The sequence below is a fragment of the Rattus norvegicus genome, chromosome 6 (assembly GCF_021556685.1).
Source record: "Rattus norvegicus strain SHRSP/BbbUtx chromosome 6, alternate assembly SHRSP_T2T, whole genome shotgun sequence".
NCBI lineage: Eukaryota > Metazoa > Chordata > Mammalia > Rodentia > Muridae > Rattus > Rattus norvegicus.
Genome location: NC_141539.1, coordinates 94,397,509 through 94,416,230, shown reverse-complemented (window position 1 = coordinate 94,416,230; position 18,722 = coordinate 94,397,509). Strand labels below are relative to the sequence as shown.

The 18,722-nt window shown below is 39.0% G+C and overlaps 1 protein-coding gene across 6 annotated transcripts in view; it reads left to right on the top strand.

The window, feature by feature from the left end:
- The window catches only part of Sos2 (SOS Ras/Rho guanine nucleotide exchange factor 2), a 113,109-nt gene that overhangs the window by 69,292 nt on the left and 25,095 nt on the right, over positions 1 to 18,722 (top strand). For 4 of the 6 annotated variants that reach the window (NM_001135561.1, XM_087554907.1, XM_087554905.1 and 1 more), the window contains 6 exon segments: positions 8,450 to 8,577; positions 9,164 to 9,819; positions 10,320 to 10,401; positions 11,863 to 11,985; positions 14,904 to 15,007; positions 16,148 to 16,370. In NM_001135561.1, the coding sequence (NP_001129033.1) occupies positions 8,450 to 8,577; positions 9,164 to 9,819; positions 10,320 to 10,401; positions 11,863 to 11,985; positions 14,904 to 15,007; positions 16,148 to 16,370 (1,316 nt within the window). 6 annotated transcript variants of the gene reach the window in all.

The following is an 18,722-nucleotide window of genomic DNA, read 5'->3' as shown; positions in this document are numbered from 1 at the left end:
CCTTAAGGCAGGAAGAAAAGAAGGGGAAAATAGATGACAAAAAGTACAGGGGACATGAAACAGAACGCCGCCAGCTGCTAGGGAGGCCAACTGCAGGGAAGCAGAGGCAGGCAGGGAGGATGGAGAGAAGACGTCCGTCCGCAGGGCAGAGTGCAGGGGAAGTGCCACCTTGACACCTGTCACTTTGTGTTCTGCTTTTAAAAACCAAGAAAACACTTTCCAAAAATGCAGTGGTAGTGCAGGATAAATAATGTAGATGTAGCTTTGCCTAGGAAAGTCAGAATAAAATTCTTAAGAATGTTTACTATATCGGAATTTATCTCTGTGTCTGTGTTGCTTTGGAAGAATTGTGTAAACAAAGGCCAAGATACTGCAGATTAAAGAAAGCCATCAACAGATCAACTTGGTGAAACATGAACTAGATCCCGTAACAGAGGAGAGATTCCCTAAAAGGACATTATTGAGACAGATCATAAAATCACCACATTCTTGATGAATTAATAGAGGCCTTTGTTGTTTTGTGTTTGTTGAGACCAAGTCTCATGTAGTCCAGGCTGGGCCCAGACTCGCTATGTGAATGAAAATGACCATGAACTCAATCCTTCTACCCCCGCTCCCAAGTGCTAGGATTGCTGGTGGCCACCAGGCCCAGTTAGTCTGTGCCAAGGATTGAGCTTGGGCATTGTGCATGCTAGCAAGGGTTCTACTGACTGAGCCCATGGTTACAGAGCTCTACTGTAAAATCTTCTGAAGTTGAGCTAACCTATGTTCTGATTCTACAAAAAATAGTCTTATTCTAAGATTTAATGCTAAAATATTGACAGATTAAAGAATAGCACTTGGAAGTATTTTTTCTATTAAGATTAAATGAGAGACACGCCTGGGAAACCAGAAGAGACTGCACTCTGCGCACATTCAGACGCCAGAGGAAAACACCAAACGTCATCTGGAACCCTGGTGCACAGAGGCTCCCGGAAAGAGCGGCGCAGATCTTCCCGGTTGCTGCCGCCACGGAGAGGACTTAGGCAGTACCCCACGAGCAAACTTGAGCCTTGGAACCACAGGTAGGACCAACTTTTCCCCTGCAAGAAACCTGCCTGGTGAACTCAAGACACAGGCCCACAGGAACAGCTGAAGACCTGTAGAGAGGAAAAACTACACGCCCGAAAGCAGAACACTCTGTCCCCATAACTGGCTGAAAGAAAACAGGAAAACAGGTCTACAGCACTCCTGACACATAGGCTTATAGGACAGTCTAGCCACGGTCAGAAATAGCAGAACAAAGTAACACTAGAGATAATCTGATGGCGAGAGGCAAGTGCAGGAACCCAAGCAACAGAAACCAAGACTACATGGCATCATCGGAGCCCAATTCTCCCACCAAAATAAACATGGAATATCCAAACACACCAGAAAAGCAAGATCTAGTTTCAAAATCGTATTTGATCATGATGCTGGAGGATTTCAAGAAAGACGTGGAGAACTCCCTTAGAGAACAAGTAAAAGCCTACAGAGAGGAATTGCAAAAATGCCTGAAAGAATTCCAGGAAAACATAAATAAACAAGTAGAAACCCATAGAGAGGAGACACAAAAATCCCTGAAAGAATTCCAGGAATGGGCTGGAGAGATGGCTCAGTGGTTAAGAGCACCCGACTGCTCTTCCAGAGGTCATGACTTCAATTCCCAGCAACCACATGGTGGCTCACAACCATCTGTAAAGAGATCCGATGCCCTCTTCTGGTGTATCTGAAGACAGCTACAGTGTACTTATATAATAAATAAATAAATCTTTAAAAAAAAAATAATTCCAGGAAAACACAATCAAACAGTTGAAGGAATTAAAAATGGAAATAGAAGCAATCAAGAAAGAACACATGGAAACAACCCTGGACATAGAAAATCAAAAGAAAAGACAAGGAGCTGTAGATACAAGCTTCACCAACAGAATACAAGAGATGGAAGAGAGAATCTCGGGAGCAGAAGATTCCATAGAAATCATTGACTCAACTGTCAAAGATAATGTAAAGCAGAAAAAGCTACTGGTCCAAAACATACAGGAAATCCAGGACTCAATGAGAAGATCAAACCTAAGGATAATAGGTATAGAAGAGAGTGAAGACTCCCAGCTCAAAGGACCAGTAAATATCTTCAACAAAATCATAGAAGAAAACTTCCCTAACCTAAAAAAAGAGATACCCATAGGCATACAAGAAGCCTACAGAACTCCAAATAGATTGGACCAGAAAAGAAACACCTCCCGTCACATAATAGTCAAAACACCAAACGCACAAAATAAAGAAAGAATATTAAAAGCAGTAAGGGAAAAAGGTCAAGTAACATATAAAGGCAGACCTATCAGAATCACACCAGACTTTTCGCCAGAAACTATGAAGGCCAGAAGATCCTGGACAAATGTCATACAGACCCTAAGAGAACACAAATGCCAGCCCAGGTTACTGTATCCTGCAAAACTCTCAATTAACATAGATGGAGAAACCAAGATATTCCATGACAAAACCAAATTTACACAATATCTTTCTACAAATCCAGCACTACAAAGGATAATAAAGGGTAAAGCCCAACATAAGGAGGCAAGCTATACCCTAGAAGAAGCAAGAAACTAATCATCTTGGCAACAAAACAAAGAGAAGAAAAGCACACAGAAGCTAATTTAAAAAAAAAAATGGTGCCAGGTACCACACAAGAGTAACAGAACTGTGCTGTTTTCTCGGGTTTTGTTTTTTTACTTTTTTTTTTTTTTTTAATGGAGTGTGCTGGATGTCTCTACAGTTTTGTTCAGATGACTGCAGAACCTGGAAAAGCTGTTGCTGCTGTTGATGCATAACACACTGCTATTATTGGTCTTTTTATATAAATATAAATATATATATACAGATATATAATTTGAATTTTTTGAAACTTTACCTGTGCTGTCAACTTTGGAAAAAAGTATCCCCGTTTACTGTGTTGAGTTGGCACTGTACAGAAATTAACAGCCATATTGGTCTAGAAATGTTGAACTTAAATTTTTTCCATTTGTACAGGGGTAACACACTGTATTAAATATGTAAGGTCTTATCTACGTGGGTTTGATTACAAAAACTAATAAAGTATTCTCTAAATTAAAAAAGAAAAGAAAAGCACACAAACATAACCTCACATCTAAATATGAATATAACAGGAAGCAATAATCACTATTCCTTAATATCTCTCAACATCAATGGCCTCAACTCCCCAATAAAAAGACATAGATTAACAAACTGGATACGCAATGAGGACCCTGCATTCTGCTGCCTACAGGAAACACACCTCAGAGACAAAGACAGACACTACCTCAGAGTGAAAGGCTGGAAAACAACTTTCCAAGCAAATGGTCAGAAGAAGCAAGCTGGAGTAGCCATTCTAATATCAAATAAAATCAATTTTCAATTAAAAGTCATCAAAAAAGATAAGGACACTTCATATTCATCAAAGGAAAAATCCACCAAGATGAACTCTCAATCCTCATCTTCGGTTGGTTTATATACAAGTGTGCAATTTCTAGGCTTGAAAGTAAAATGATGCTATCTGGTGCTGGATAGAGGAGCCTTATTTTTTATTATGGCAGCTTGCTATTTTTGTAACATGGTGATTTGGTTGAACACAATAAAGTACAGTAGTAACTGAAAAAAAAAAAAAGGCTTACATGGATAGTTTAAAAAAACAAAAACAAAAGAGTCCTAGCTGGATAGTGGTGGCACATGCCTGCAATCCTAGCACTTGGGGAGCAGGTGGGTCTCTCTGTGAGTTCAAGACCAGCCTGGTCTACAAAATGAGTTCCAGGACAACCAGGTCTGCTACACAGAGAAACACTGTCTCCAAAAACAACAACAACGAGGATGACGATGACGACAACAACAAAATTGTAACAGTAAGCTTAAAATCAGAGTTCTTCAGAAGCTGACACAACATGAAATCTTGTAACAGTATAGTTTACAATGTGAAAATGTTATTAAATTTTAAAATAAATTAAATAAAAAAGTATATGGACCAAAAAAAAAGATTAAATGATTTAAAAATATACCCACTATATAAAAATAAACACTTCCCACCATAATTCTGTGCATTTAAGACCAAAGAATGTCATTGTCCCTACCCCACAACTTTAAATGTATATTCTCAGGTCATAACAGTAAGTCTTCCTAAAGAAGACCTTCCAAAAAACCAGCAATCTAAGAGAGATGTGTGTGTGTGTGTGTGTGTGTGTGTACATGTGCATATACATGCATGCATACATACATACATACATACATACATACATACTTACATACCATTGGGAAGTTAGGAGTTGGCATTCCACCAGCAAGCCCACAGTTGTTGACAGTCATAAGATTAACTGTAAGAACAAAGGGATATGTCAACATTACTGGCAAAAAAAAAAAAAAATCCTGTGACAGCTCGTGAGTAACTCTTCATCTCATTTATGGTGAAGACAACACTATAGGTTTGACAAGGTAAGCTAAAGAGTTACAGAGCCTTGTAAAGCTCTTGTACCCTAGGAATTGAAGGTTAAACCATGGTGAAAAGAGAACCGACTCTACAGGTTGTCCTCCACTTTGAGAGTGACTTATGGTATAAGAATATTCTAAATATAACTTTAAAGCCATTCAGCAATGGTTTTCTCTCCTCTGTAAGAAGTGGAATCGGTAGGATTGGGGGATGGAGTGCACATAAGTAGAATATGAGGCAATATATTAAAAATTAGTAACTTAGGACTGGAGAGATGGCTCAGTGGTTAAGAGCATTGACTGTTCTTCCAAAGGTTCTGAGTTCATTTCCCAGCAACCACATGATGGCTCACAACCATCCATAATCGGATCCAATGCCCTCTTCTGGTGTGTCTGAAGACAGCTACTTATATACATAAAATAAATAATATTTTTTAAGAATTAGTAACTTGAGTATATAGGAATTCCTTTTGTCATTTTTACAAGTATTCTATAGATTTAGCATTGTTTCAAAAGAAAAAATATAAGAGGAAAGGGATTATTTGAAAAACAGCTTCAACAATACAATGCATTTCATGGTGTATCAGAGGCTAAATTCACCAGTTGGGTGAGGAGGCCAGAGGCTAGTGTTGCAGAAAGGCTGTGGAGACTTGACTCGCTGAGCTGGTTCACCGTAGTGACTTCTGTGTCAGCTCAGGCTGTGTAGCCTTTCAAGTACCTGTAGAGAAGCAGCCTAGATACTTGTTATGTTGGTTTTTAAGTCTCACTACTGACTATGCATGGACCTCAGTGGTCCAAAGCTTATCTAGATACACAAAGCTCTGAGTTCCATCCCCGGAGCCACAAACATCTCTCCATTTATCTTAATGCTGAAAATCAAAGAAACAGCAAGTTATTGGACTGGGATTATAGCACATAACCATGGCCATGGGAAATTCTAACTCTCCTGATTTTTTTCTACTTGACAAACTTGGAATTATTATATGACTATTTAAAGACAACATGAGAAGGGTTTTGTTTTAATAGGCTCAGAGAGAAGGAAGTTTAGTAGCTTTATAACTGAATATAAGGTTTTGGTAGAATTTCACTGCTGCTACTTATTGAAGGTTGTAATCAATAAAAATGAAAGCCTAGGGCTGGAGAGATGGCTCAGCGGTTAAGAGCACTGACTGCTCTTCCAGAGGTCCTGAGTTCAAATCCCAGCAACCACATGGTGGCTCACAACCATCTGTAATGAAATCTGAAGCCCTCTTCTGGTGTGTCTGAAGACTGCTACAATGTACTTATATATAATAAATTAATCTTAGAAAAAATAAAAGCCTATAGACATTTTATGTCATCATTATCCATCTTTATTAAGATATATATCTATATCTATTTATCTAGTATATATCGTGTGTGTGTGTGTGTGTGTGTGTGTGTGTGTGATGGCCACTGTTTATGGTTAATGTGTGATAGGAGATGTGTGATTAGCACTGAGTGATGCTAACTGTGAAATCCAGTGTATCGTATATCTGATACATATATATATCATAAAATATCATATATATGATACACACACACACACACACACACTGTCTTACTATATATCCCTGATATCCCTGAATGTTCTAGAACTCACTATATACTCCAGGCTGGCCTCAAACTACACCCAGCACTTGAAATATTTTAATGTAGAGTCAAAATGATTTTTTTTGTAAGAAAGCATTTTAAATGTTTACTTTTTATGTGTGTGTGTGTTTGCCTGTATGTATGTCTGTGCACCATGTTAAGTGTATTGTCTACAAAGGAAAGAGAGGATATTGAGTCCCCTAGAACTGGAGTTACAAACAGTTAGGAGCTGCCATATGGGTGCTAGGAAACCAAGCCTGGGTCCCCTGGAAGAGCAGCAAATGCTCATAACCACTGGGCCATTTCCCCAGCCTGGAAAGTCTTTAATATAAGCAACGTAAGTAATTTTGCTGGTGTTCCTCACCTAAAACTTCAGAATAAGCAAATACTGATCCCTTTTCAAATTCGCGCTGTGTTTCATTGACTTGTCATCTTTTCAGTGTTTATTTAGTAATCTAAACATCAGTACATTACTCCTAATATAGCCATTTAATTACTTTCCTTGTTAATCTTTTGGTGGCAAAATGTTTTTAGGTATCTTTGGAAAATCTGATATCTCATGTGTTCTAAGTAGGGGACAGTTTATAGGACACAAATGAAAGGTGCCGGATCAGGTTTGCAAGCAACATCCAAATAGTTACTTTCGAGCCCCTTGAAATATGAGGAAAACATAAATTTTACCACAGATTTCTGGATTAAGATTATGAAATAAATTTGAGTGTTTAAATTTTTCTGAAGTGATAATACAGCATAGATGTTGTATAAATATGCACCTACACAATTTCTGTATAATATCTTTATAATACTTTGCTCTCTATCAAAAAGATTAAAATATTGGCATATAATTTAACATAAATTATTATAAAGAAAATTTTTTCCTTTCTAAGAGAAAGGTTTTTCTTCTGAGAGAAATATTAAAGAAAAATTTCAGCATTCGAAACAAAGCCAAATTTTGAAGGATTAAAAAGTTAGATAGTAAATTTTTATTTCCAAAGATTATTTAAAAATTTTAAATTAACCTTTATGGTTTCTTGATACTGCAGTGGTTGAATTTAATGTTACCTTCTTGCAGAGGATCTGGCTTGATTGCCGCCACCCACATGTACTCACAACCTGGGACTTGAGTTCCAGAGGATCTGATGCCCCCTTCTGGCCTCAGTGTGCACCAGGTACACTTGGCATGTAGCTATGTATGTAGACTAAGCACCCATACACATACAATAATGTAAAAATTAAAAATAGATCAATAAGACCCTTTATAGTGTTTGGTTACACACAGCTTTTGATGCACTGAAGTGTTAAAATGTGTTTATTCTGAAATTACTAGAGAAGTATTTAACAGAGAGTATGTACTAGGAGTTTATTCTATTGTATGTCTTCATATTAGTGAATAAAATTAACTTAAAAAAAAACTTTTTAAGCTGGGCCTGGTGGCAAGCACCTTCAATCCTAGCACTCAGGAGGCAGAAGCAGGTGGATCTCTGTGAGTTCGAGGCCAGCCTCGTCTACAAAGCCAGTCCAGGACAGCCAGGACTCTGTTACACAGAGAAACCCTGTCTTGAACAACCAAGAAAAAAAATGTTTCTTTGCAATTGTGTGTGTATACTGTTGAGGAGGGGTGCGGGCACCAGGGGGCACACGTGGAGGGCAGAGGGCAGACTCTGGAGCTGGTTCTCGTTCTACCTTTATGTGGGTTCTACATACTGAACTCAAGTCATTAGGTTTGCCTAGCAAGCACTTTAGCTAACTGACCATCTTGCTGGCCCTAAAGTAACTTTTAAATACCATGCTTGTATACTTTATTTTGTATGATGCAAAGTTCCTAAATCATTTTCACAGTTACCTTCCTTATTGATTGTTATGCTGACAGTACTTTATGTCTCGTTGGATTTGTTAGAAGAAGGCTGGTTTTAAGGAGTCAGATGGTATAGTAAGTATACAATGTTACAGTTGTCTTTATTAGCTATATTAGTCTTTTCGCTATGTCCAAACATCTGACAAGAAGCAAAGTTAGTGAGGAAGGAGTACTTTGGTTTACAGTCGAGGAAGGGAAACAGTCCGTCACTGTGGGGGAAAGCATGGCAGCATCGTCAATCAGGGAGCAAAGGACTGGAAGTAAGGCCAGGCCACAAAACCTTCAGATGTGCCCCAGTGGGAAGCTCCGCCTCCTGACCCTTTCTGCAGCCTTCTCAAACAGTGCTACAAAGGGTGCAGGCACAGGAGCCTACAGGAGACATTGCATATTCAAACTGCAGCGTTCAATACATTTAAGTTTTAAATATCTGTTTCCACTTTAATTACAAAGAAGTTGAGACTAGAACCAAAGGATGTCATTTTACCTGTCCCTTAGCAGTTGAAAGCATGTAGCGAAGAACAGGAAGACCGAGAGTGTTTGAATCAGGCTATCACTGCCCTCATGAACCTCCAAGGCAGCATGGACCGGATTTACAAGCAGCACTCGCCAAGGCGCCGGCCAGGGTAAGGCTAGACCTATGCTTCCTTCACTGTGTGTGATACCACCACGGCTCCCAGGTGTGAGTTAGAAGGGTACCACATTCTCGAAAGTTATGTTTGTCCTTTTGTGATCTGTTTTAGTCAGAAAATCACCAAATTACCATTGTTACATTGTTAGGTTATAGTTTGTAAATTTAAATATATAGTTAGTGAAATTTTATATAACTTTCTGTAAACAATGTGAAAATTATTTTATAATTTTAGTTCTTATGGCTCTAGGAATAAAATACTCAGCTGTAATGGTTACTCTGATAGTAGTAAAATTGAACTAGTTGCTATTGAGGGGAAGGGCTAGAAGAAAATAATTGTTAGTTTAATTAAAATAGTTTAATACTTCATTATTTAAGCTTTTGAACACTGAGTGTTCAGACCCAGGGCTTTTTACTGCTGAGTATGGGCTCAGTCATTGAACTGTACCTCAACTCAGCTTAGTACTTTTGTTATTTGTTTTGGGATTACATAATCATTATCACCAAATAAGCAAAATTTACCTTGCTTTTCAAATTCTTTTATTTATTTATTTATTTATTTATTTATTTATTTATTTAAGGGATCCTGTTTGCCTTTTTTACAATCGTCAATTAAGAAGCAAGCACCTGGCTATCAAAAAAATGAATGAAATTCAGAAAAACATTGATGGGTGGGAAGGCAAAGATATTGGACAGTGTTGTAATGAGTTCATAATGGAAGGACCATTGACCAGAATTGGTGCTAAGCATGAAAGGCATATTTTCCTCTTCGATGGCTTAATGATCAGCTGTAAACCCAATCATTGCCAGACTCGACTTCCAGGGTATAGTAGTGCAGAATACAGGTTAAAAGAGAAGTTTGTCATGAGGAAAATTCAAATCTGTGATAAAGAAGACGCTTGTGAATACAAACATGCTTTTGAATTAGTATCCAAAGATGAAAACAGTGTAATATTTGCTGCCAAGTCGGCTGAAGAGAAAAACAACTGGATGGCAGCCCTTATCTCCCTTCACTATCGGAGCACTCTAGATAGAATGCTGGACTCTGTGTTACTGAAAGAGGAGAACGAGCAGCCCCTGCGGCTACCGCGGCCAGACGTGTACCGCTTCGTGGTGACAGACTCGGAGGAGAACATAGTTTTTGAAGACAACTTGCAAAGCAGAAGTGGAATCCCCATTATTAAAGGAGGCACCGTGGTGAAACTGATCGAAAGGCTAACATATCACATGTATGCAGGTACGTGAGACTAGTAAGTGCACACCTAGAGACTAGGATCCATGGCAAAGAACTCTTCGGAGTTGATGGGGTGGGGGGTGGGGGAGGGCACCACAAAAGAAAAAATAATGATTAATATTTCCAAAGTGTGTCATTAATTCCAGTGACAATAAATGCTTGTAAAAATGTTTATTTGTAAAATTAAATTTGAAAATGATCCCTACTCTCATTTATTAAGAAGTGGATTTTCAACTAGAGAAGTAGAGTGGAGATAAGGAGTTCAAGGCTATTCTTGGCTACATAGTGATTTTTTTAAGCCAGCCTGGGCTATGTAAGTTCTTGTCCACATTACGGGCGGGAGGCAGGGGAGTGGGAGAAAGAAATACTAATCTGTCAGGAAAAAGCTACAGTGGAAGGAGCCAAAGTTAAAACACAAAGGGACAATAAGGAAAGTGTGGAACTTCGATTTATTTAACATGGATAAATTAAACACGACTCTATTCTTTCCTCAACTTTTTCAGATCCCAATTTTGTTCGTACTTTCCTTACTACGTATCGTTCATTTTGTAAGCCACAGGAATTGCTAAGCTTGCTGATAGAACGGTAAGAAAGACATGTTTCACTTAACATCTGTGTACTTTGCAAAGTTCCTATAACACTCAAGACTTACACCAACAAAACTACTGTTCTCTTCAGCGGGCTTGCCTAGCCTTCGCTGAGGAGAGCTCTTCAGTGGGAAACAGGAAAAACAAGCTTAAAGGATAAAGGCTGTTTATTTTAATAAAGTTTATTTGTTCCTTAAAGGTGCATCTTTCCCTTTAACTTTATGTACAAGGATGGAAGAAATTAGACTTTGTCTGTCACCCAGCTCCATAGTCACTGACTTGTCTCCTGTTCTCTGTGGTCAGTCATCCTGCCCAGGGTTTTTCTAAAGTAGAGTCTAGGCCACAGATTCTATCTAAATATTTTTATATGCATCTCTGAATTAGTGGTCCTCAACATTCCTAATGCTGGGACCCATTAGTAAAGTTTCTCACGGTGTGGTGACCCCTCCCAGCCATAAAATGACTTTTGCTGCTGTTTCATAACTGATTTTGCTTCTGTTATGGATCACAAGGTAAGACGGAGGTTTGCCAAAGGGGTCACAATCCATGGGTTGAGAACTTCTGTTCTAAAAGATAGTTTCTTATTTTTAAAACGCATGTATTGTTGACCCTAAAATTAACAATTTCTAAATTATTAATTTATAAATATTAAGGTTTGAATTGAAATTTTTACTGTATTTTAAGTCGTATTTAAATGCCTTACAGTTTAAAATGTAAAATGTGAACCTTTGCTGTACTGATCAGTGCTACCTATAAAACTTCTTTGAGAATAAAAATAAGAATACAGGGGCTGGAGAGATGGCTCAGCGGTTAAGAGCACTGACTGCTCTTCCAGAGGTCCTGAGTTCAAATCCCAGCAACCACATGGTGGCTCACAACCATCTGTAATGAGATCTGATGCCCTCTTCTGGTGTGTCTGAAAACAACTACAGTGTACTTATATATAATAAATAAATTAAAAAAAAAAAGAAAACATTTACAAAAATACATTAAACTATAAAAAAAAAAAAGGAATACAGGGCCTAGAAAGATGTCTCAGAGGTTAAGAGCACATAACTGCTCTTCTAGAATCCAAGTTTAGTTCCCTGTACCCATATTGCCTGAAACTCCTACTCCAATACCTCTGGCCTCTGTGGCTGTACACACACACAGTACACATGCACAGTACACATACAGTACACACACACAGTACACAGACACGGTACACATATAGTACACATACACAGTACATACACACACAGAGAGAGAGAAGTAACAACAATAAAATAAGTAATTAAAAGAAAAGTCTACATATCTTGGTACCAAACAGCCAAAGACTCTTTCCTCATGTACGTAGTTTCTTAAGGAGGGTAAACAGCTTTCTCAACAATCATAGAGAAAGGATTACCGAACCACAAAGTTGCAAAGTCTCTTTCATTTATGTATGAACAGATTTCTCTTCTTCTGATTTTATTCCTAGGTTTGAAATTCCAGATCCAGAGCCTACTGAGGCCGACAAACTGGCGCTAGAGAAAGGCGAGCAGCCAATCAGCGCAGATCTGAAAAGATTCCGCAAGGAATATGTCCAACCCGTGCAACTTAGGTCTGACCTGGATGTCACGTCTTAAAAATATTCTCACTGTGTAGTCTATGCACACATTCTTAGCTCCTAATTCAAATCCTTCCATTGTTAGCTTTATTTCAGTTGTTTCCCTCTGTTTTTCTCTGTAGGATAATTATTAAATAAGTAGCCTAAAGTAGTTTAATTATTTAAATACATTGTGTTATTTGTATCATCTGTGTGTGTCACATGATAAATTATCTTTATATACCTATGTGCTTTTACATTTGTCTGTGGAGCCTGTGCTGGTGTGTCTGCATGTTTATATGTGTATGATACATGTGTGTGCAGGTTCACGTGCATATGCATCCCAGAGTTGGCATCTAGTGTGTCTTCTGGAGTTGCTCTCTGCTCTATTTATTGAGACAAGCTAGCATAGCTGGCCAACTTTCCCAGAGTCTCCACAGTAGGACGTGCTGGGTTATACATAGCCACATACAGACTTGCCTACTGCAGCCGCATTTCCCACTTTTCTCCTTTCATATCCCAGTATGTAACAGAGAAATCGTGGATGCTCTCACAGTAGATAGTATTTGTGGAATAGTATTTGTGCCGTTCCTTTCCTTCTGAGAATATCTGGACCTTTGGTGCGTTAAGGACTCCTCGTCACAGAGAAAGAGTATTTCATCACAGCAGGTCTGTGCTGCTAGTACCCACCACTGGCCAGCTATTGCCCCTGGTGCAGCGTCCTTCCCATCTCATCCTTGCAGCACCATTTCTTTGTACTACTGGGGATATAACATAATTTATGCCTACTTTACGATAAGGAAATGAAAACTTAGCAAGATGAAGTAATTTGAAATAGTTTATATGAAGGGTGTGGCAAGATCTGACCTCCTTAGCCGGAGTGGTTTCTTTCTTTTTTTGTTTTTCTACTAAACACTGGCATGTACATCTTTCTTGTTGGTTTTTTGTTTTGTTTTGTTTTTGAGACAGAGTGTTCTGTGTATCCCTGGCTGTCCAAGAATTCTATTTTACAGACCAAGCTGGCCTCAAACTCATTGGGATTTGCCTGTTTCTGCCTCCCAAATGCTAAGATTAAAATCATGTGCCACCAAGCCTAGCAAGACCCATACATCTTTTTACCACACTCCAGAAAGATCCTTTGTGTCCCTCTAGTAAAGCTGTGTTCCACCTCCAAAGGCACTGTCCTGATCTCTCCCTCCAGACTAGAGTTCCCTTTTCAGATGTGAATTGAAATTTGCTGTCTTCATTTCAGACCCTTCCATTGAATGTGCTTTTGAGATTGATCTATGATGCTTATATCAGTCATTTTTAAATGTATTGATATGGTTGGCTCAGAATGACTGGATGGAAGGTTTAGGTACATGTTCAGTTACCTGAGGAGTTGTCAGGACTCCGCTAAACATTGTCAGGACATTGTATGTGATCGCCTGTGTTTCCTGTGTTTTCGTCTGTGTTTACGCATGTGTCTGGTTCGCACCTCCACTGTGTTGTTGAGTACACAGTTGCTTCTTGCTGTGCTTTGTTTTCCTTTAATGACCCATGATGTTAAGAGCTTTTGTTTCTTATTGATCATTCATACTTGTATATTCCAGACTCTGGTTAGAACTCTGCCTGTTTCACTTGATCTTCTATTTTGCACTGGTACAGAGCTGAGCCAAGAAGCTTACCGTCTACTGCATTTTGTCAGGAAAAACTTTTGCCAGTCTTTTCTCCCACACAGTAGCTAGCACATTCGGTTTCTTACTAGCATTTTGATAAGCTAAAATGTTTAGTTTTGGTAAAGTCTGATGCTAAGACTTTCTCCTTTCATATAACAGCCTTAGAATTACATTGCTCTTGGAGGAAATGGAGCTATTTGAATTTAGCTAAGCATGAACTAGACGCTAACCGGTCTGTGATTTGGTGCATTCCTAAGCTGCAGTGCCAGCTGGACACTCCAAACATGAGGTTGTTTAACATGATAGCACAGCATACACTGAAAGTTAATTGTGTTCTCTCATCCTGCTGTGAGGAAAGAATAGGACCTAACTGGGAATAGTCATTTTTTTTTTTGAGGTAATAAAACAAAATGCTAAAGCAACTCATTTATATTACAGTATATCAGTGGTAGGGAGTGGAAAATTGTGACTATATAGACGATTAAATCTGTGTACTTGTAATATCACAAGTAATCATCTTGTGGCATTACAAAACAAATACTCTATCTAAAGCAGTGGTTTTGTCTTTAGAAATAAACTATAAGATTACATACTTATCTGTAGCTTACAAAGAACGGATAGCAATTGAATTCAAAATCAAATACACTAAATGATACTTTTTCATTTATGTGGAAAATCCATCAAAATTTGTATCTTAAAAATGATTTCAGGAGCCTAGGTAAAGGGATAAATCCAGAAAGTGTTTGCCATTGCAAGCAGGAGGACCTGGCTTCAATTCTCAGCTCCCATAGAAATCTAAGAATGGTAGTGTAGTGTGAGCCTGTCATCCCAGCACTGGAGAGGTAGGGACAGGAGGATTGTGGGAGCACACTGGTCAGCCCATCTAGCATAATTGGTGAGCTCCAGGTCCAGTGAGATCTGGTGAAGGTGAAGATGATGGTGATGGCGATAGTGACGGTGACAGTGAGGGTGATGGTGACAGTGACAGTGACGGTGATTGAAGAAGATGTGATGTTGGTTGACTTTCGCACACATACACATAATGCCTTTTTCATGTAAGAAATTAAAAAAATTTCATACTATGAAGCATGATATTTTACAAAAGTAAAAACTGTCCCTTTCCTTAAGATAAATGAGTAATAAAGCACAGAATGAGGTTTTGTATTTAAAAGTTTCAATTTAGTGCATAGTCTGAAAAGCAATCTTCTTAATATTTTTGAGCTCTGTGTAATATTGAATGTAGCTCTCAATAAATGTCTCCTTCCATTTTATCAGGGTCTTGAATGTCTTTCGCCACTGGGTTGAGCATCATTTTTATGACTTTGAAAGAGACTTGGAATTGCTTGAAAGACTGGAAGCCTTCATTTCAAGTGTAAGAGGTATATTATTTAAAGGCTAGATTGATTCTTACATTGTACATGAGTTTACTTTAGAAACTCTGTGACTTTTAGTTAAAAAATGAACTAGTTTTCATGTTTATGGGATATTTGCTGTTTGTTCTAAACAGTGCATTGGTAGACCCTTGCCTTCTCAGATGTCAGCTTTGTTCTTGTTTCCATCAATCCTGGAGACCGAGCACATGGCCTGCTGTGTGAAGCAAGCCTTGGCCACTGAGCCAGCCCCTCAGTTCCCTTTTGCAGTGTTGGAGAATACCTCTTAAAGAAGCCAAGGGGCTGGGGATTTAGCTCAGTGGTAGAGCGCTTGTCTAGCAAGCGCAAGGCCCTGGGTTCGGTCCCCAGCTCTGAAAAAACGAAAAGGAAAAAAAAACAAAAAACAAAAAAGAAGAAGCCAAAAGCTTCTTTTTATTTATTTGTTTTCCTTTTCAGATATTTAGGGGCTGCCATGGTGCTGCTTGAAAGGACTTGAGTCCCATCTGTTCCCAGCACCCATCATGATGCTCACAGTTGCCCAAACTCCAGCTCCATGCTCTGAGTCCCTCATCTGGCTTCTGTGAACACTTGAACATACATGGTGCACACACGCATGCACACACACGCTCGTGTGCACACACGCATGCACACACACAGGCACTCACACAGGCACACATACACTCTCTCATACTCATGTAAAAATTATCTGAAAAAATGTAACATTTTGTGTCACCTCAAGGTTGTTGCTCCTGTAACTAAATAAAAATGGGACTAATTTTGCCTCCCATTCCCCTTAATCTTATTCTTTAATTTTGAACCATTAACAATGAAAAAAATATATTCGCTTGTAGAAAAGTATTCCAGGAAAAATGTCTTCTGCACCGGAAAGATAAGAGTTTCCTACTTGAGGGTTCAGACTCACAGCATCGAAGTGAAACTCCAGGACTTGACAGTTGAACAGAGATATTATAAATGTGTGCTATTAGTAACGAACACGTGTGCTAACACTCTAGACACTGCCTGAAATAGCGCAGCAAGCCAGCTCTACCTCGTGTCCTGTTTGCTCTTCTTGTTATGAAACCAAGCATTCTGACTCACAGTTTCAGGGGTTTTGTCAAGTAAAAGGCTTTGCTGTTTGTTTCCCCCTAGGGAAAGCCATGAAGAAGTGGGTAGAATCCATTGCTAAAATCATCAAGAGGAAGAAGCAAGCTCAGGCCAATGGAGTAAGCCATAATATCACCTTTGAAAGTCCGCCTCCACCGGTTGAATGGCACATAAGTAGGGCGGGACAGTCTGAAACCTTTGACCTTATGACACTTCATCCCATAGAGATTGCACGGCAGTTAACACTCTTGGAATCTGATCTCTACAGGTAAACTATGTTCATTTCTTACTTTATTTCAAGAACTCTGACTAAACTTCTTAAGGGTTTTCAGAATACTTTGCTAATTATTCATCAGTGTTTAAGAATAGCTCTGAGCTAACAACACAGTGAAAGGAGAGAACTGACCTCTCCAAGTTGTCCTCTGACCTCCACACGTCCCTCCCCAGCCCCTCTCCCAATAATTGTGTGTGTGTGTGTGTGTGTGTGTGTGTGTGTGTGTGTGTTTCCTACTTCCTAGATTACTTTAGTCTGAGATTAGGCCAGTCAGTCTGGATGAGATTCTTGACATAAATGAGTAGAGTATTAAGTGAGAGAAGTCTTTTTCTCTTTCATTTACCACCCAGGCTCCAGTAACTACTGTACATGTAGGTAACTGCTCCCTGCTGAAAAATAAGCCCTTACCTGAATCCACAAGCCTTCTTTGTATCCTACGAAGGCGTGCTGGAATAAGCCTGACATCCCAGCAGTCGTGAGGCAGAGGGCAGGAGGATCAAGAGCTCGAGGCCACATATAGCAAGTTTAGGGCCAATGTGAGCTACATGAGACCTTGTCTGAAAAAATAAAGTAAACAAAAAAAAATCCTTGAGAAGTATCCTCATCAGGAGATTTTTTTTTAATTAATGTATTTTTTGTCATGGGTAGTTTGGCTATGTGATGTCTGCGTCACAGTGCACACCTGATGCCTGGGATATGGTTCCCTGGGACTGGAGTTGCAGACACTTGTGAGCTGCCGTATGGATGCTAGGAATGAACATAAATAGCTAAGGCTTTTAACTGCTGAGCCATCTCTCCAGTCTAGCAGCTATTAAAAAAAGATTACACAGGAAAAAGCAAGGCTATATAGTACTATAGAGACTAGAAAGAAACAGATATAAACTGTCTTCACTAGAAGTGTGTCTGAGGTTGGCACTGGCAGGGCTATTCTGAATCTGACCTTTAACATGTCAGTAATGAGTATTCGCAGACAGCTCATTGAGACGGTCATGCTATACTTTAAGTAGCCTGGAATTACTTATGGAAGGAAGTCTTTAAAGTAGGTACATATGGTTACTTGGGACAGGCAGGCAGGAAGGACCATGTCACTTGAGGCAGCAGAGCATACTGTATTGAATAAAGTTTTCTCTCATGAACAGATGTGATTTCAGTTTTAAAAAATAATGTGGATATCATTTTTAAGTCTGTAGTTCCATGGAGACATGCTTTGTGGCATAGAAATGCATTTCTTTGTTCTATGATTTGTTTGATACCAACATTGATACTATGCAAATTTCTAGTGAAATAATAGTTAAATAAGAAAACCTATTCTAGGGGTTGGGGATTTAGCTCAGTGGTAGAGCGCTTGCCTAGCAAGAGCAAGGCCCTAGCAAGGCCCTGGGTTCGGTCCCCAGCTCCGAAAAAAAGAAAAAAAAAAAAAAAAAAGAAAACGTATTCTAAAAAAGTCAGGCATAGTAGCCCAGGCCTACAATCCCAGCACTTGGAAGGCTGGGTCGGGGGAAGGGTAGAGAGAAAGCAAAAGTTTGAGATTATATTCTGATACAGAGAAAATCAGGACCAGCCTGAACTATATTAGTCCCTGCTGAAGAAAACAATAAATGTGCTCCAAAAACAGTTAGCAAGTACCCATTTTACTTCAGGTCTACTGACCAAAACGTTTTTTAAAAAGATTTATTTATTTCATGTGTGTGAGTACACTGTAACTGTCTCTAGACACACCAGAAGAGGGCATCGGATCCCATTACAGATGGTTGTGAGCCACCATGTGGTTGCTGGGATTTGAACTCAGGACCTCTGAAAGAGTAGTCAGTGCTCTTAACCGCTGAACCATCTCTCCAGCTCCAAAAAGAATTTTCTAAATATTGAAAACTATAGGACATTGATGGCAGTGCATTGGACAGTTTTTAAATTACGCAATCTCAACTCATTAATGCTCTAATCTTCTCTTCTGTTTTTTATTAGTTATTTCAAGGATTCCAAAAGTGTAGATAATAATGACTGTTCATGGATAATAAAAATTACAGATAAGATTGAAATTCTTACAATTCTCCTTAATTACACTGTTCTCCATTCTTCCCAGGAAATTGCCAGCCTTGATGTCTGTTCCTCCTCTGTCTGTCTTTATGACTTAGGTATCTGTGTGTGTGGCCTTCAGTGATACAAATCATCAGCTCACATATCTTAAAGCCACATGTATTTATGGTACCACTCTTCACCAGGTTTTAAAGTTTCATATTGTTTTTGATATTGTTCAGGTTGGTGTCCAGTTAACTAACTTGTTTTAGCCATCGTGTGATACTGCGTTGTGACTGTTGTATAGTTCTCTACTCTCCTGATGGTGAGCTT